This window comes from Pseudonaja textilis, chromosome 4 (genome assembly GCF_049901715.1).
Source record: "Pseudonaja textilis isolate UNSWEBS1 chromosome 4, rPseTex1.2, whole genome shotgun sequence".
NCBI classification, from domain to species: domain Eukaryota; kingdom Metazoa; phylum Chordata; class Lepidosauria; order Squamata; family Elapidae; genus Pseudonaja; species Pseudonaja textilis.
Window position 1 is genome coordinate 35,151,504 of NC_141993.1, and position 20,631 is coordinate 35,172,134.

General features: G+C 40.4%; 1 protein-coding gene across 2 annotated transcripts in view; it reads right to left on the minus strand.

The window, feature by feature from the left end:
• Positions 1-20,631, minus strand: part of LHPP (phospholysine phosphohistidine inorganic pyrophosphate phosphatase) — a 124,926-nt gene that overhangs the window by 61,262 nt on the left and 43,033 nt on the right. The window contains exon 7 of one of the 2 annotated variants that reach the window (XM_087932561.1): positions 11,724-12,961. The exons of the other annotated variant lie outside the window; for it this stretch is intronic. Coding sequence (XP_087788687.1) covers positions 12,910-12,961 — 52 coding nt within the window. The 3' untranslated portion in view covers positions 11,724-12,909. Of the gene's footprint in view, positions 1-11,723; positions 12,962-20,631 lie in introns of those variants that run through there. 2 annotated transcript variants of the gene reach the window in all.

Sequence of the window (20,631 nt, forward strand, 5' to 3'; positions counted from 1 at the left end):
GCCCCCCACAACTTGAGCGGACCTGAGTGGGGACTGTGGAGAGTCCCAGGGACATAACACCCCTTCCCCCCAGATGAGAACATGAGTAATCGTTCAAATAAGCCGGAGGTCTGTGCTAGCGCTCTGAGCGACGTAGCTCGGGTGCGTTGACCACTGGCCCAGAGCCCGAGGGAGATGGATGAACTGGTGAGGAGACGCGGGCATGCTCAGCGGACTGCGTTGGTCTGGGGGTAGAACAGCCGACTGGTAACGGTGTGTCCTCGTCCGTTGGTTCGGGTGACATACCCTCTGCGTGGTCTCTGTCAGACTCCTCGCTCAGTGACTCACGTGGAGGTGGTGGAGTGTCTTCCGGGCTGAAGTTGAAGGGAGTCTGGCTTGGTGCCTGTGTGCTAGGCTGTGCCCATGGCTCTGCGCAGGGCGTAGTGACTAGGCGCTTACGAAGCTGGTCCAGGTGTCTCTTCCAGATGCGGCCGTCATCTAACTGGACTTTGTATGACCTGGGACCGGTGATGGCAATGACCACTCCAGGGATCCAAAGTGGGTCTCCCGCATAGTTCCTCGCGAAGACACTCTCCTGCAAAACAAAACCTCTGCTCCCCGCTGAAGAAGCGAGGGGTGAGTCGGGGCAGTAATTAGGGTGAAGTCTATCTAACACAGTTCTTAGGCGTCTGCCCATCAGTAGTTCGGCTGGGGATTTATTAGTGACTGTGCACGGGGTTGCGTGTTGACCCAGCAAGAAACGGGATAGTCTATGGTGCCAGTCTTCTTTGCCGAATCTGGCCAATGCTTCCTTCGTGGTTCTAACGGCTCTCTCCGCCAACCCGTTGCTGGCGGGGTGAAAGGGAGCCGTGAAGATGTGACGGATGCCCAGGTTTGCGGCGAAACGGCTGAACTCTGTTGAGGCAAACTGGGGGCCGTTGTCAGAAACTATGGAGTCTGGAAGCCCGTGGGTCACGAACAGGCGGGTCAATACCTTGGTGACGGCTTGAGTGGTGGTGGTGGATAGTTGGGCCACATCAATCCACTTAGAGTATGAGTCCACCACCACCAAGAACATTCTGCCGTGAACTGGACCCGCTAAGTCAATGTGCAGTCTGGACCAGGGTGCGTTGGCGCTTTCCCACTTTGTGGGGGTGGTGATTGGAGGGGATGGTCTAGACTCCTGGCAGGGTTGACACGAGCTTACCCATTTGTTGATGTCGTCATCGAGGCCAGGCCACCACACGTAGCTTCGTGCCAACGCCTTCATCCTGACGATGCCAGGGTGGCCCTCGTGTAGTGCTTCCAAGACTCGGGTGCGCAGTTGGGCCGGGATGACCACTCTGGTGCCCCACAGCAAACAGCCCTGCAAACTAGATAATTCTTGTTGGCGTATTTTAAAGGGTGTGAATTCGTTAGAAATACTCGTGCCCGGCCACCCCCTCCTCACCCAGTCCAGTACCTGGGCAACCGTTTTGTCCTTTTTGGATTTGGTGGCGATGTCGAGGGCAGTGACAGGAAGGTCGAGCTGGGTGACCTCAAAGATAGTGTGGACCGGGGCCGGGTCTTCAGCTGGAGCAGGCAGGGGGCAGCGGCTGAGAGCGTCTGCGTGGCTTAAGGTTTTTCCTGGGCGGTGTATGAGTTTATATGAATAGGCTGCCAAGAATAGGGTCCACCTCGTCATTCTTGGGGACAACACTTGTGGGGTTTGTTTGTCGCCGGCCAGGAGACCCAGGAGAGGCTTATGATCCGTGACTAGTTCGAAAGAGTGGCCGAACAGGAATTCATGAAATTTCTTAACTGCTGCTATGGCAGCTAAAGCCTCCTTGTCTATCTGGCTATAGTTTCGCTCTGTTGACGAGAGGGTTCTAGAAAAGAAGGCGATTGGTGCCTCGGAGCCATTTGGTAGTCTGTGGCTTAAAACAGCTCCAATCCCGAAAGGGGATGCGTCAGCTGCCAACACTAGTGGAAGATGGGGGTCAAACTGAATAAGTACTGCGTTAGAAGTGAGTAACGATTTGACTGCGTGAAAAGCAGTGTCTTCCTTGTGACCCCAGTGCCAAGGAGAGTTTTTATCTAAGAGCCTGTGGAGAGGCTCAGCTACTGAAGCTTTATGGGGCAGGAATGATGCGTAAAAGTTCAATAACCCTAAGAAGGCTTGTAACTCTGCTTTGGTTGATGGTGTGGGTGCTTCATGGATTGCCTTAACCTTGGACTCCAGGGGGTGAATACCTGAGGCGTCAATTTTATAGACCAGAAAGTCCACCTGTCTAGTGGCAATGGCACATTTCTCCCTTTTTAATTTGAGCCCATGCTGTCTAAACCTATCTAACACTGCTCGAACTCTCTGGAAGAGTTGGGGTCTGTCCCTGGCCGAGATTAAAATGTCGTCGAAGTAGGGTACTACGCCAGGGAGACCCTGAAGTATGCGCTCCATGAGGGATTGGAAAATGCCCGGGGCAACGCTTACGCCAAATTGGAGACACTTGCAGCGGAAGGCACCCCTGTGGGTGACGATGGTTTGCAGTTCGGCTGTTTGATTGTCAACAGGGAACTGTTGATACGCTTGAGACATGTCCAACTTGGCGAAAATGTTGCCGGGTTCAAAAGTGTGCAATAGATGCTGAATGACAGGGACTGGGTAAGCGCTAACTTGTAAAAATTTGTTGATTGTGGTTTTATAGTCCGAGCAAATTCTCAGACTGCCATCCTTCTTGAGGGGGGTGACGATTGGCGTCTCCCACTTGGCGAAGTCTGTTGGTTCAATGACCCCTTGCTTCAATAACTTGTCCAGCTCCGCATCCAGTTTAGGCCGGATGGCGAATGGGACTCTGCGGGGTTTTAGTCTAATTGGAACTGCCTGGGGGTCTACTGCGAATGAGATGGGGGTACCGTTATAGCATCCCAGCTCATTGCTGAATACGTCTGAGTAGTCAGCGAATAAGGAGTCAGTGTCAGAGGTGGAGACAGCATGGACTCCTGTTAACCCCAGGCCGAGATGGGGAAACCAATCAAGCCCCAATAGAGAGGGGAGATTGCCACTAACTACCATTAGAGGCAGGTAACCTTTGAAAGCTTTAAAATTAACATGGAACTTGCCTTTGCCAAGTACCGGAATGTCCTTCCCCTGGTAGTCCCTCAAGGAGAGCTGGCACTTCTGGAGTTGGTTCCTGGATAGCTTGGGCTGTAGCTTCTTGAGGGTGTTCCAAGAAATAATTGAGAGCGCTGACCCCGTGTCAACCTCCAAACGACATGGTTTACCTTCTAATAGGACAGAGAGCGAGATTTTACTAATGGCATTGCAGGTATGTTTAGCAAAATGGCGAGTGCGACAGTTTAGTACTTGCCTTTGTGGACCAGATTGTGAAAAGGATGAGGGGCCCCCGTGCATGGGACAGCGAGCAGCTAGGCAGACTCTGGCGATGTGCCCCTTTTTGTGGCAATTGTTGCAGGTGGCTCCCTTGAACTTGCAGGTGGCCCTCGGATGAGATCCGCCACAGGACAGGCACAGGGTGATGTGCTTAGGCAGATGGCTGCTTTCTTGCCTGGCTCCTACCTGCGGTTGTCTGGCCTGAGCAAGGCGGTGGATGTCAGCCTGGTCGCTGGAATCCTCTGTGTTGACCACCTCTTCTGAATGGATGGTGGCAGCGGGTTGTTTGTGCACGGGGCCTTGGATTTCCGTGGCTGATTGGGTAGCCAACTCTGTTGCCAAGGCTTCCTCGACGGCTTGGGCGAGGTTGAGGTCCTTCTTTGCCAATAGACGTCTTTGGAGATGGAGGTCTTTGACCCCGCAAACGAGCTGATCGAGGAGCATGTCATCAAGGTAGCTCCCGAACCCGCAATGGAGTGCTGCAGTCCACAAGGCAGCCATGTATTGGTTGATAGACTTTTTTTCAGTCTGCTTCCTCATGCGGAAGGTGAACCTCCTGGCAATCTGTGAAGGTCTAGGAGAATAATGGTTAGTGAGGATTTCTAATAGTTCGGTCCAGGGGACGTTTTTTAACTCACGTGGAGCTACCAGGGCTGTGGCAGTGTCGAAGACGATGGCCCCGCAATAGCTCAGAAAAAATGATTTTTTCCGGTGCTCCCCAGCATCAGCCAGCCCTATGGCGTCGATGTAATGATTAAAACGGTTCTTATATGACTCCCACTTCTCCTCATCCGGTTTGAACGATGGGAAGGCTGGGTGGGAGTTCATGGCGAAATCCTCGTTAGATGACCTGTTGAGAAAATCTCTCTGGGTAGCAGCAGGAAGGTTTTTGTGTCAGCGATAGGCAAGTGACTTCAGCTCTGGAGAGGTGTTTTTACAACTCTCAATTCTCTCTCTGGGACTGCTGGTGTTTTGGCTACAACGGCCGTTGGCAGCGTTTTTGAATTTCGCGCCTGTGTGGGCGTTAGTGATTTCAGCATATAGCACCGCGCTGTTACTAGACGGGAAATTCAACTGACAGCCGTTTGAATTTCGCGCCTTTTAGTATGAGCGGCTGCGGCTCGCAGTGCTACACTTCCTTCTGTAGCAGGCTAGCAAAACGGCTACAGGCGTTTCTCTCACTTTCACTAGTTCGCTGACCGCTTTCTCTCTGGCTGCGGCTCAGCGTTCGCTGCAGGCTAGCAAAACGGCTACAGGCGTTTCTCTCACTTTCACTAGTTCGCTTTCGTTGCCGGCTGATCGCTCTCTCTCTCTGGCTGGGATCAGCGGCTAGTGACTCAGCGGTCGCGTTATGCCTCTGGAAACGATCCCACCCTCGTCGCCAGTGTTAAGTTCGGAGGAATGAGAGGCTTAACCAGGGCATTTAAGCAACGAATACTTTATTGTCAGAAATAAAGGGCTGATTGAGCTCGCCAGCCTGGAACGGGCTCGCAACAACCAGCAGCTAACCGAACCCCGCAGCCTGCTTATATAGCCGGCTGCTGGGGTGGTCAGCCAATGGGGAGGCAATAACGCCCCCCACAACTTGAGCGGACCTGAGTGGGGACTGTGGAGAGTCCCAGGGACATAACACTTTCGTTTGTAGGCACACATTCAGCCTTCCTTACTGAATTCTCCAAATTTGTGAAGTTTAGTTTTTAGAATTTTCAGCAAAGACTGATTAAGGATCTACTGGGAATTAAAGACTATTTCTGGCTGGGAAAACTGATCCCTTTTTACAGCAGCTATGATTTGTATCTTCTATATGTAAGTATAATTCAGTTAAATTGTTGAAAATAAAAACATGAAAAGGAACTGAAAGTCTTGAAATTGTTCTAGCTTTGAGAAGCTAGAAAGCCAAGGTACTCAGGTACTTGCCCATATGTTTCCAATGCATCTAACCATGCTAAGGTTAGTTTATTTTGTATATATAATAATCATATGTAACAGCAATTTGAAGTCCATAAAACTTCAGATAAACTACAGAGCTAGTGCGCTCTTGGTTTAAGCTTACAATTTCAAGTTAATTTAAAATATTTTTCAAATGTTCCAGGTAGTTTATACCAATTATATTATGGAGAGTGAAATTCTTTTTTAAGTAAGCACATTCTATATATTTTAATAAATTGAACTTTTTGATAAAGTTGAGAATTGGAGGGAAAACAGGTCGTATTGAATTCCTTATGCGCAAAAGTATCTTTACATTGTCAAAGACAGAACAAGAATATGTAGATGGGTATATAGGTAAAGGAAGCAATTAGCTCTAGGTGAAAGATCAGGCATAGACAAAGCCCATTATGTAAGTAATATGTTACAAAATACTGACAGTGTTCTTTTAAGAAAAAAAAAAGCCTGCCTGCCTTTTGAGTTTACATTTTCCTAGTTTCAGTCCTGAACAAATACCATTGCATGGAATGTTGATAAATTATGCATCTTGATTTGAGTATCTGAGTTACTTCAGTGGAATTTGCTCTTAGGAGTACTGCAGCCTGGTTCATGCTTGCTTATGCAGAGATAAATCCCACCAAATTCTGTAAGATTTATTCCCAAATAAATATGCATGGGAATTGAACTTTTGTACCCATATTTTTATTTATTTTACAATTTTGTAGGCCCTATTTCAAGGTAAACTGCAAGAGCTAACTCAGCTTCAAACCTGCACTGTAGCTTGATTTCAATATATAGAAAAATTCTAAACCAGTGTTTTTCAATTTTGGCCATTTTAAGATTGGTGAATTCCCAAATTTCCCAGGCAGCATATTTGCTAGAGAATTCTGGGAGTTGAAGTCCACACTTAAAATGACCAAGTTGAAAAACACTGTGCTAAACCATAAAATATCCAAGATTAGCAAGAAACAGCAATAACAGTAAAACAGGAAGCACATAACTCAAATAGTATAGCCAAATAGATAACTAAAGCTATAAACATTGTATGTGGAAGTGTATGTAAGTAATAGTACACTAGGGAGTCTTTATCACATAAAGAGCGGCAATGGAGGACCTGACATACATCTCTAAAATCATGAACAAATAAATCTTTTTTCTCCTAATAATTTATTTTGCTATGTTTCAAAGACTAAAGGCATAATTACTGATTTAATTTCAGTTATTTTCCTACTCCCTTTACAGAACAAAATGTTCTGTTCTATATAATAGTTGGGCCTTACTAGTATTAGCAATATTTCTTTAGCCTATATCAAAGTTGTTAAGGAATTTGATTACTTGATGATCAACAGTATACGGACGTGAAGTCTAAAGTCCTAAACCTACTTTCTCAACAGAAGAAACCCCTTAAATATAATGGGGCTTACTTCTATGACAAATGTTGATTGCATGGCTGTGCAATATTTTGGATTTAGGATAAGTACTTTGCAGCATCTTTGTAATTCTTTAGTCCAGCCACATTTTTTGTATAATCATATGGCTGTTTCGGAGGACAGCTATATGATTTTGGGGAAATGCACTTGCTTTAAAGAGCTGAGGACAGATACTATAGTCATGTTGTAGAATATCTTTTCTAAATTATGTTTGAAAACACTGCTTAGTCCTATTAGATTGTATTTAGAGACAGAATTGATTCCAAACCATCTCACAATTTTTATTCCATCTTTCTCTTACACAATCCTCCCTTCCCCAGGTTGCTATGGATTGGAGCAGCAATTGCTTCTAGTTGTGTCTAGTCTCTTCCATATCTTTAATTTAGAGATATGTTTAAGCCTCCCAGTGAAGAAGTTCTCAAGGCAAACAATATGAACTTGACAGTTTCTAAATATTTTAAAGCCTGTACTCCCCATCAGCAAGAAACAGATTGACAAAAACAGGATCTGAAACTTGGAAATTGCTTCCATGCTTTCTTGTACGGACACTGAAAATTTCTCATGTGTTTCAAGAACCTCAAGGGTATTCTAAGATCCTGACCTTTTTTTTGTCCTAAGAACAAACACAAGCAAAATGTTCCATATGACTATTCCCTGGGTTGTCTTTGTCATCTTGACATACTTATTACTTAATCCTGTTTTCCAATCTATGCTCTTAAACAAACACATTACACATGTTACTTCTTAATGCCCTCCTGCCAAACCTAACTCTTTAGTCCTGCATATTTCATTGCTTTCTGTTCTCCACATCTTTTAAAGTAGATACATAATGATTTAACATAATTATTAACCCCAATCCCCAGTCACTCTTTTTTTCACAAGGCCAAATTACACCATCACAACTAGTATGTGTATTGAAAATATTACCCTTCTCACCAGATAAAAGTTCTTTTTTTTTTTGTGACATATTATACATTTTCTATCTTTTAAATTGTACTTCTATGCAAATCTATTTTGGAGCTATTCCTACAGAACCCAGAATAAACACATAAAATATTGTACTACTGTTAGAATTTATCTTATTCACAGCTATTATTTGTTACCTTAACAATATGTAGAAACTTCTAAATTCCTGCCTGAGATTTTAATAAGTAAGAATAAATGAACATATTGTGCTACTTGAAAATACAAATTATAATTTTAATTATCCATTCAGCGACAGTAATATAAAGGATTTTTTAAAGAAGGACCAGAATCTCACTATCCCATTTCATTGCTTGGGATTTTATAGTACCCTCCCCCAAATAATACACTTGCTATGTTATTACATAGGATTTGTTCAGAAAATAGCTGGTAATTCTGTTGCCAAATAGAAATTCCCAAAATCCTTGGACAGAAAGAACAAAGTATTCTGTCACAGTTCTGTGAGAACCTCCAGTCTGGTAATGATCCATGAAGGATTGCACAAATCAAATCCCTCTGATAATCTCTATAGCCAGATGTCAGATTCTCTACAATAATTGGTTAATTCCTCTTATAATACAGAACAGAATACAGAATAACAGAGTTGATGGATACCTTGGAGGTCTTCTAGTCCAGGGGTCTCTAACCTTGGCAACTTTAAGCTTACTGGCTGGGGAATTCTGGGAGTTGAAGTCTGCCAGGCTTAAAATTGCCAAGATTGGAGACCCCTGATCTAGTCTAACTGCTTCCTCAAGCAGGAGACCTTATTACCATTCTGGAGAAATTGTTCTCCCTGACAGGAAATTTCTCCTTAATTCTAGGTTGGATCTCTCTTTGATAAGCTTCCATCTGTTATTTCTTGTCCTTCCCTCAGGTGTTTTGAAGAATAAGTCAACCTCCTGTTCTCTGTGACAGCCTCTCAAGTATTGGAAGACTGCTATCTTGTCATCCCTAGTTCTTCCCCTTCTGTTCTGTGATTGTAGCCCAGAACCAACCCTCTGCCGGCCGGCTTGGTGGTGGTGGGATCTTATCACTACCAACCCCAGCAGAAATGAATACAGGCAGTCCTTGACTTGCAACAGTTCATTTAGTGACCATTCAAAGTACAACAGCTCTGAAAAAAGTGACGTATGACCATTATCCACACTTACGACCGCTGTTGCATTCCTATTGTCACATGAACAAAATTCAGATGCTGGGCAACTAATCCATATTTAAGACAGCTATAGTGTCCAGGGGTCATATGATCAGCTTGCAACCCTCTGACAAGCAAAGTCAATGGGGAAGCCAGCTTTACTTAACAACCATGTTAATAATTTAAAAATGGCAATGATTCATTTAACAACTATGACAAGAAAGGTTGTAAACTCACTTAACAAATGTCTCACTTTATCAACATAACTTTTGGGCTCAATTGTGGTTAACGGATAACAGATAATCAGAGTTGAAAGGGACCTTGTAGTTCATCTAGTCCAACCTCCTGCCCAAGCGGGAGACCCTACACCATTTCTGACAAATGGCAGTCCAATCTCTTCTTGAAAGTCTCAAGTGATGGTGCTCCCACAACTTCCAAGGGCAAGCTGTTCCATTGGTTGATTGTTCTCACAGTCAGAAAGTTTCTCTTTATTTCCAGGTTAAATCTTGCCTTGTTCAGTTTCCATCCATTATTCCTTGTCTAGCCTACAGGCGCTTTAGAAAATAGCTTGACCCCTTCCTCTCTGTGGAAGCCCCTCAAATATTGGAAGACTGCTATCATGTCTCCCCTGGTTCTTCTCTTTACTAGACTAGCCAAGCCCAGTTCCTGTAACCGTTGTAAGGCAAGAACCACCTGTAGTGGACTTGGGCTACTGTCTCACAATTCCCTTTCATGTTTTGCTTTTGCCTTCTTATACCCTGGACACGTGATATTATTACTTGTTTCCTATTTTCCTTTATGAAAAACATGAACAAACCACTGAAAGATCGACACGCTGTAGCAAACAGCTACTTCTCCCTCAAAAATCATAGCTGTACTGACTCACTCTAGATTTCTTTCTTTAAAAAAAACATGTTAGGTTTATTCAGGCTTCTGCCCATTCAGGGTTAGGGAGGCAGGATGGAGACCTGCTGCTTTAAGGCTTAAGTCCATTGCATCCAGCTGTGAAGAAAAACATCTCCTTGAAAGGGAAGGGAAAAGATGCCATTTCAAAAAAGCTTGTCCCAAGATGAATACTGCTTTCAGTCAGCTTGCACAGTTAAATTTGCTTGTTGTTATTACTGAAATATCCACAGTTTAACCCTTGACCTCAGGGTCATCACATATAGCATGAAGCCATGAACGGGCTTCCAGGCATTCTGCATAGCAGGGATCCAGGGATCATCAAACAATTTAGACCTGAACATTAAGGAAGATACCTTAAGCCCGTTATACTTTTCTCTTTATTTCAGTAATTGATTTCACATTTTTTCTTTCTTCAGACGTACTTAGGCTTCTAACCCTAATTAGAGAGGGTGCTCTAAGACATGTTTATAGCTATGGAAGTGTGTTATTATGAGCTTCTCTGGAGTTCCTTGAATGGTAACATCGAATAAAAGCATCCTTTCTATATCATGGCACTGGCCAGAGCTAAGAGTCCATTCCCTCCAATTGACAAAATCCAAGGCACCTAGAGAAGTATTATAAAAATCATAAGTCCTATAATGGCACCATTCTCACCACTTAAACTTCACAAACTATTTTAGGCTAATCTATGGTTACCCTCATTGCTGTCAACACTCAAATACCAAGGTCATCTATCATTGTATACTGATACTATCATTGTATCTTCCAGCTGATTAACTGGAGAAAATAAAAAAGAGCATATAAAAAAGAGCAGTCCGTTTCCTTAATTTATTAGGTGTGGTTCTTAAATCTAAGTTTCCCACCCAGGGCTAATGCAAATCACCAAGGGTGCTCTATTCAATTTATTAAAACACTATAAAATGATGGCATGAGGCTAAAGTAACCCAATCTTGCTGTGCAGGAGGAAAAGTCCAGAAAGAGGAAGGCGAGAGGAAGCTCTGTGGTAACTAGCATGCACATATAATATTATAATAATATAATATTCTGAAAGTTGTGGAAATCTTGTTTGACCCTTTTATCCCCAATTTTTCTAGGGCCTTAAATTTCAAAGTCAGCAACTACCTTCTTTAAATTAGCACCAGCAACGTTCTTTATCCTTGCACTGGAAGAAATCTTTCATTTTACAAATCCAGTAATAAAATGAACAACTTCTGATAGGTATTCTGGGGATAGTGGAAACTAATTTTTTCTACTCCTGATAGGAAATTATGCTAACAAAAATGTGGTGAAAAGACTAGGGTTAAATTATTCTAGGCAAGAAAATAACACCAACAGGTTTATTTCTATCACCCAATTATAAGTTTTTAACAGCAATTGGTGCAGCAGAAAAGTATGTACCTCTTATTTCTTGGTACCAATTTCTGTCTTAATAATGCTACTATGAAAAGCAAATTCATGTCATGCTATGCTGTCTACTTCACCGGAAAGTCCCCAATTCTTGATAAATCTCACTTTGTAAATAATGCCACCTAATGGGCATATGATATATAACCACAAAACTTTCCAACATAAAGATACTTTCTGTTAAAACTTGTTCAGCAATTATAGAATATTGGGGACAACATTCAACAGGATAATTACTGTAAAATAGATCCTGTGTCACTACAAATTACAATGAAGGACACTGTTGGTTTTTCAAAGAAAGGTTCTGTTGGGGATATGGGCATGTTAGAATCTCAGAAACAGAATGGCGATACTATTTATTTTGGCAATAATATGTTAGTGGTTTCTCATTGCTAGGACTTTCCCCCCCCTTATTTTTTACTACAAGTGACAAATATGTGTGACTCAGAATTGAAATATTGGGATCTTGGTATTTGCTGAGCTGGCTTGTCTTCTTGCAAACATTTTACCACCAAACTAATTAACACTGTCAGTGCTTTGATAGAAAGGAGTGTAGTTTGCTGGCCTAGATGATTACAGTTCAGGTTTTCTCTGAAAAACTACTTAGTTTATCAACCCAGACAACATAATTATTTTATTAAACTTTACAAAAAAAAAACTAATACAGGAAAATAATTAAGGAAAATATTAATAAGAAAATAAACAGAGAAGAGCAAAGAAATAGAAAAAACAAAATTAACAATTAAGAAAAAAGATATTTAAAATATTACCTCCCTATTTCCAGGCAAGTATAAGCATTAGTAACATAACACCTTTATAAAACCATTTCTCAACTCTTCTCAATCATCAAATTGCAGAAACTTATCATTTAGTATTAATCAGCAAAAGTCTATTAAGAGCTACCAGAAATAGTAACATATATATTAACCTTAATTAAATAAATCCATGTTATAATCCAATTTATCATTTTCTCTGTGAGAGAAAGAATCAAAGAAATCTCTCCTTACTTATAAACACACTGGAAGCAAGACTTGAGAGTACTATTTAGAATGATCTGGGGGAGAGAAAGTGGGGTGTGTTTTTTTTTGGTTCTGCACTGAAAAATTCTAATGCCATAATCCTGTATCCAACTGGCTTGTTTATCGGGCTTGGGTTTTTTTTATAGACAAAAAAGCTTGTGTTATAAGTTTAGCAGAAATGTCAAGTATGCAAATACATTTTTTAAGTACAGGACATAATTTATACACAGCTGCAAATTGTTGCTAGGCATGTTTTTCCATAGGGACATTTTCTGGAGAACACTCAATCTGCTCCTGGTGATTTAATGTTCATTTGCACTTGATTCCTAAAAATATACTACCATCTCTTTTTTTTTTTAACTTAGAAAAACTTTAATTACTTAACTTTAAGTAAACCTTATATTATGTTGGTAACATTTTTCTATACTAGGCCTCCCTCGGTTTCTCCCATCCCTGAGTCAGCCCATGCTCTCCCTAACGACCTGTGCATTCGTTTAACGAATGCATTGGGGGGGAAAGGGACAGGGAAGTCATTAGTTAGGTGCTTCATTTAACATAGTCCCCAACTTCTGACATGAATGGGTAGGACTCCATTAATGCTATAAGTCGGGGACTACCTGTATAGCATACAGATATTCCTCATCTGCAACTGGAACCGGAATTTAGGTCATAGGTAAAGACCCTCTCATGACTAGACCCAATCTACATCTATTTTTAAGGTTACCTAAATCATACATTTGTAATTTGAATCACATGGTCATTAATCTGGTCATTGAATCACATGATGGTCATCATCTGGTTGACAGTCCGAATCCATTCTCCTAAATGACTGGGGGGGGGGGGTTTGAGAGAGGGGGGGAGAGAAGGAGGGAGGGAAGGAAAAAGAGAGATTTTTCAACAGCTGGAATGCTTTATAGGCCATAAAGCACCCTTTCTGAAGCTATCATAACTCAAAATGGTGATTAAATGACCAACTGTAATATGAGGACTATCTGTAATCCCTTTATTAATGTATAAAACAGAAAACTGGCTATTCCTGAGATCTAGTGCCATTAACCAGAAAAAGAAAATAAAGCAAACAGAAAGAAGTGTTTACTAAGAGATACTCATACATCTGAAAGGGTCGTACAAGAGAAAGAGAATGCATACTAAGAAAGTAAAAAATGGAAATAAAAACATACCATTTAAAAGTATTTATTTTGAAAACAATACTATGAAAAAATAGAAACCCGTGAGACTGATAGGAGAAGTCTAATGCTGTCAAAAATTCTAAGAGGTGGATTGAATGATTCAGAAAGGGGTGAGGATGAGGAGGTAGGAGGGGAAGGAAAAGGGGAAGGGAGGAAGAAGAGGAGGAGGAGGAGGAGGAGATGACGACTTGGAAAAGTATCAAACTATATTCACAATGGCCTGCTACATCTATATGGTGGAAAGTTTATTATTTCTGTCAGACCTGTAAATGTAAATGCTCCAGGAAATGGTGAACTTACAACAGCACAGTTGACCTATGGCTGAGCTGCTTTGTGTTGCTGGTATTAAAAAGTAGATTTATTTCATTCACAAAAGTTTGCATCCATACTGTTCACACAATTACTCATGAAATGGTACCCTAACAAAAGTTAGTGAGCAATAAAAGGTGAAATAATGCCTAAACTCCCCTTTCCTTCTGTTGTAAAAGCAAGATTCATGTGGCATCTGCAGCCCATAACTGAACTGACAGTAATTCACTAAGCTCCAGTATTTAGCTCTGGCTGACTTCAGGCTGTTTTAAAATATTTTAGAATATTCAATCTGGTACCTATGGTAGCAGGAATAATCGAACCTACTCTTTCAAGGCAGCAGTTTTAAACATATTCTGAAGGAATCCTTGAAATTGTGAGGCTTATCAGAGGTTCATCAATACAAAATGAATTAGTGCCAAATATACATGAAGTTTGAAGCATACACTACATAACAAAGCTCCACAATGCCTCTTCATCTTTGTGTCCAACTGTTTCTCTATAGCAAAAATTACTTTGCATATACCAGGAAAATGCACCACTGGGCATACTGGTTATGCGGGAAAAAGCATGGTCTGGAAGTGGATTCACCACTCTTGGTGATGGTCAGTGCTGTATGTTAAATTGACATAAATTGCCCCCGCCATTTCCATCTCTACATCAAACCATTTCTAACATTTTTTAAAAAAACTATTTTTATTGTACTTTTTTCTTTTTACAAATCTCAATCATCTTTAACAGTACTGAGGCATCTTTGTTACATACACACATTTCCATACATTTCTAATTATATATACATTTCTGTTGTGATTGGAAGGACCAATCCTGTTAGGAACTTTGAATCTGATGACTGTTAGATCGTGGATTGACGTCAGAACCAGGAAACGTTAATCTGATGGGCAAGCCAGTTAATTAGCACGTTACAGCAAAGAGCTCTGTCTGTTTGAATTTCAAAGGGGAGTCCTAACAGTTTTGCTTGCAGTTTTGAATGAGGACGTTACTGCAAAGAGCTCTGTCTGTTTGAATTTCAAAGGGGAGTCCTAACAGTTTTGCCTGCAGTTTTGAATGAGGACGTTACTGCAAAGAGCTCTGTCTGTTTGAATTTCGAAGAGGAGTCCTAACAGTTTTGCCTGCAGTTTTGAATGAGGACGTTACTGCAAAGAGCTCTGTCTGTTTGAATTTCGAAGAGGAGTCCTAACAGTTCCTGTCAGCAGTGATAATAAATATTTTGAATGAGGACACATTTGATTTGCAGGACCGGCCTGAACCTTCAACCTCCTCTGCTTCTCAATCAGGTTATCAGCTGGGAACGGCTGACAATGAGGAACTTATGGAGACTTCAGGTGAAGATAATAATTTAGATGATTGCTGGGTGGATGTCAGAAGCAGGCGTCTCCTTATGAGAAGAAACCAACGGGAGCACAGGAGGAGGGCAGATCAGTAATTAGACTAATTAGCTGCTGCTCTATAAAGGGAGAGAGATGACTTTGCACTTTGTCCGGAACAAAGTGTTTGTTTGCAAGGAGAACCGAAGATTTTGGCTTGGAGGATTTAAACCTGAAATATCTTGTTGGAACTTGGATTTATTTCGTTGGAACTATTAACTTGAACTATCTTGTGGAGGCTATCTACAGCTGTTATCAGTGAAGATTCCTGTTTGCTGCCTTTATTTGTGAGGACTGCTGCTTTCAGCCTTATCTGTTTATTTTGGAAGGTGGGACATAACACATTTCTATATCTTCTTCTAATCTCTACAATTCTTATTCCCATTGTCCATTCATTCATATCAATTTTCCCAAACCATATAATACTCCGAGTCTTCCTTGCCTTTTAACTCTAGGGTGAGTTTTTCCATTTCTGCACAATCAAAGATCTTTTGGATTACTAGACCTTCTGATGGTATAGTATCCTTTTTCCAATGTTGTGCGAGTGCCATTCTCGCTGCTGTGGTTATATGCAAGATCATGGATTTTATATTTTTATTATATTTCCCCTTAATTGATGATCCATCCCAATACACTAGATGTAGATAAAATGGCTAGATATAATGAAATTTTAGATAATCAAGGAACATTAAAAACCAATCATGAATTAAAAGATCAGGGAATAATTATAGATTGGTGGTCATATCTTCAGCTATAATCATGATATAAAAAAGATGCAGAGGAATATGGATTTGATACCAAATTAAAACAACTAGATAAAATTTTGGTAAGCTGAGAAGATAAATTAGTATCAAGTATATATAACTATTTACTAAAATTCAACATGGAAGAGGAAATAGTAAAAGGACCCATGATAGCATGGGCCAAAAATTTCAGACACATTGAGCTTGAAGATTGGGGAAAAAAATGGAATAAAAACTATTCAATAACAAAGTCCGCTGCATACAAGGAAAATCAATATAAGTTGTTTTATCATTGGCATTTGGCCCCAACAAGGTTGGCAAAAATGTACCGAAATCTGAACCCAAGTTGTTGGAAATGCAAACAGGGACAAGATACCTTCTTTCACTCATGGTGGCTATGCCCTGAAGTTAAAAAGTACTGGATTAAAATACACAAATGGTTGTACGAAATTACAAAATATCAAATAGAATTGAAGCCAGAATTGTTCCTTTTAGGCATTATTAAGGGGAAACATTTCTAACATTTTGCATTGTGTATTCTGCCTTTACTATTATTTTTTATAAATAATTCATGGCAACAGACAAACCTAATACTCCTCCCTCCTATTTTCCCCCACAACAACAATCCTGTGAGGTAAGTTGAGCTGAGAGAGAGTGAGTGACTAGCCCGAAGACACCCAGACGGCTTTCATGTCTAAGGCAGGACTCACAGTCTCCTGCTTCTAGCCTTAAACCAACAGACTAGCTCTCTCAGCTTTCTCCCAACTCTATATTTGATCCAGAAAAGATCCAAAACATCTTGCTTACTATTATTTGCTTGCCCCACAATGAGCAGGTTAATGTTGCACAGATTCATTTAGGGTGGACACTGTATAGAGCAGCGGTAGTTAACCTTTTCGGCACCAAGTGCATGTGCCAGAAACCAGAAAAGCAGCTTCCCGATGTGTGCGCGTGGGAGCACTTCCCGGTGTATGCATGCATGCCATCCACCTGGTCTTGCTGTTTTTAAAGTGCATGCATGTGCAAAAAGCAGCTGGCTGGCCCGTGCATGTGCTCTGGGGAGCTGCTCTTCTGGTTTCAGCACATAACTTCCCCAACAATGGGCCGGTGCCCCTTTGCCTTTCTGAGATTTTTACCTTAAACTTTAGTAACTTTATTGTCATTTTGAATGTACACTAATGGCATACATTAAAATGAATTTCATTATATATAGCTCTCAAAGGGTCATCATCTCCAACATACACTACATAACCATGACAAATAAATACGAAATTATGCACATACCCAAATATATTATATAGAACAGAGAAACAACATGGTCTAGTTTGCATGTATACATGTACATGGCGAGAAAAACTAATCTTGTAAGTTTACCAGATGATAGCATATATTTTCAAGGTCATGTTGTCCTGTAAATATATCTTTAATATTCAGTCCTTCAGTAAGTATTAAAGGGAGTCCTTTAATCCTTAGTTCAAGCAAATATCTATTAGTCTATAAAGTGGAATACAACTGTTGCCTCCTTCCAAAAGCTCTTACATTAGTTGAGATGAGATGCTGTTTTACACTGGTGATTCCTCTGCTATTTGCTCAAGACGAACTCGGAGCTCCAGGGAAGATTTCCACCAGGGTATGAGTGCATGAAGAAATACATGAGGAAAATGGTATTTCTGGCTGGCTGCAGCTACTTTTCCCGACTTCATTCCCTCATTCCTGTCTCAAAGATCCTATGTAGATCACTGTTTCTTTATTGGTATTAATATAAGAAGACAGCAGTCTTGAACAGAGTAGTGGGAATTAATCCCCTCCACCCCTATTGGCAGCTGATGGCCAATCTGTTGTGAAAGAAGAAAAATGAGAACAGCTCCTGAAAGCTTCAGAGATCAGAAAAGGTGACAGCAGTCATATGTAGTCTCCATGGGCAACGACTGGTATCTCCTGAAAACCAAAGAATGAGTCCCAGACTCATCCATTCATACTTTCAAAATTGGCCATTTTGCATTAGTTCCAAAGGACTCTGATCAAACTCTCACACTAACTCGAAGTGTGCGAATTGTTCTCTGAATACTGTACTCAAACAAACCACAATCACTTCTTAAGTCCTATCTATCTACCATCTCCAAAACATGTGTGGGCATTAGCAGCAATAATTACACCTACCTATTATGTTATATTGAAATAAAGAAAATATGTTCATATGGTAATTAGCCAAATATATTTTATATGGAAACTTATCAATATATTTACATTGGTCCAAGGAAGAGAATGGGGTTTGTTATTTCTTTTACTGACAAAGGAGCATATATTCTTAATTTAGCAATAGCACTTAGACTTATATATTGCTTCACAGTGCTTTATAGCCCTCTCTAAGCGGTTTACAGAGTCAGCGTATTGCCCCCAACAATCTGGGTCCTCATTTTACTGACCTCAGAAAGATGGAAGGCTAAGCAGCCTGGTGAGATTAGAACTGCCAAATTGCAGGCAACTGGCAGTCAGCAGAAGTAGCCTGCAGTACCACATTCTAACTACTGCACCACCATGGCTCCTAATTTAGCAGCGCCTCTTGCCTAACATCTGCCATTTCAAAGAAATCAAAGCCAATTCCTCTTCCTATCATGATAATTGGGAACAAAGTACAAAAAGGACTGCCTGGAGAAAGGTTCACAAGATTATGTTCCAGCCAAGTATAATATCAGGGTAGCCCTCTGAAAATTATTACTCTATGAGATACCAACTTCTAATCTTTCAAATGAGTTGGACTATAGCTATTACTTGTCTGTTATGAATAAAGGGAATAGTAGATTGATTATAGTAATAATTACAGGATTATAATTGCTAGCTTTTAAAATACATAAGGCTACAGATAGAAATATGGCAGTTTTATCCTAGTCCATTAGTGAATTTCATGGCAAAGCGAACATGTTTTATCCTGTTTTTTAATACTGGAATGGAATTAATTGTACACCACTTTATGCTAATTGAATTTTTCTAAGGAAGGATTTGTTCTGAAGATCAGATCCTTACATCGTGTATGCTGGCAAGGTTTAAATCAGGTTTTACATTGTAATTTTACCTTCACCATTTCACAAGAGAAGTTCTTTTAAGTATTCCTGGAATAAGAGGGTAGACACATGTTATATACCATACAGATTACTGTATATCACTGATTTTCTTTGGAATGGAAAGTTTCCTTTTCTGTAATGTCGTTCCGTTTACAAAGCAGTGCTTATTAAGTATACCACCTATATTATGTGCTGCTTAATCCTAAAATTTGGCAGATAACAGAAGCCGACAAAAGTGTACCAATTTAATAATATCAGCCTTTCAGAAGAGACATTGCTTTACAATAAAACTCAGGGCCTTTATGCCGAAACTCCAAAATTCAATTTAATTTCTCCATCCAATGTCTAATAGTTAGGTGGCAAACCTATGCAAATTATAAGCAATCAATTTCTGGTCAAGCAGAAAATGACCTCTATCTGAGGCCCTGGAGGATTATAGCCACTCAGTAAAGACAATGCTGTACTGTAGAGATCAATGTTATTATTTGACATAAAGTCCTATATTTATGTCGTTGCAAGCAGCTACTGTAGCATAATAAAACATGTGAGTAATTATAGGGAAATAGAAGCCAACAAACTGAAATGTACTTCTGATAAAAATGGAAGGCTCTGTTGACTTGTCTTGTGACAAGATCACTCATTAAGATGAGCTTGAAATAAAATAATAACATACAAAAACAACTCACTCGGGACCTAGCCTTTAACAAAGAGGTGTACAATGCTCAGATCTACTGTTCTTGTTCCTGGAAACTCTGTAAAATTGCATCATTGATATTTCATAGCAAATTACCGATTCTTAGTTGAACAAATTGAATTTACTAAGTGCATGCATGCATTTGTGCAAATATTGAAACAGGTAGGTTCTGAGTTTCTAGTACCTTAACATATTGTTTAGCAATGATTCAAGTCTTTTAAAATTGAAAGTTCTGCCCTATACTATTGGGTGATAACCCTATGATCCATCCTACAGATCTTGAAGGTGAATAAAATCTTTCTAAATCATGCATCCTCTGTGCGCAAAAAAAGTTGTCTACTACATCCGCTTTTAATAATTGGGAAAGGAAGGGACTTACATAGTGTGATTTATATATTAGCTGTTGTTTTAAATCAGAGGTCTCCAAACTTGGCAACTTTAAGACTTGTGGACTTCAACTCCCAGAATTCTTTAGCCAGTCCACAAGTCTTAAAGTTGCCAAGTTTGGGAACCCCTGTTTTAAATCTTTATTCCCAGCCTGGAATCACTTTTATGAGATTGATGGCCAGATAAATTATTTAAATAAATAGTTGCTTAGTTTGAAAGGGAACAAACATTCACTTCCTTGCAATATGCATGGGAAAACAAAATGAAGGAATGTAATTGAAGAACTTTTGAGAACCCAAAAAGATTAGGAGAAATTGATTCTTTTCTTTCTGGATCATTTCAAAATCTTCAATGTAATAGAATAATAAATGTATTCTAATGAAGCTACTCTAGCTCAAACCGATTCCTCTTCCTTATCTCAAGAACCATTTTAGGAAACCCTATTAAGTTTTATTCCTTTTATTTCCTAGAAATTTATGCTTTGTGGAACGTGTAAGATACAAATCTGTGATTATGAATCCCATGCAAGCAGTTTCTACTTAAAAAATAAGACAAGTTCCTTACTCCCTAGCAGTTTTTTCTTGCATCCTTATGCTTAAAAATACTGCCAACCACAGGAACATTACACGATTATCACCTGACATAACTGGTTAAGCACTGTTTAAGAAAAGCATAATTGTGGAAGCTTTTCCAAATTCCCATCCAGATGATGTAATCGGCAGGCAAATG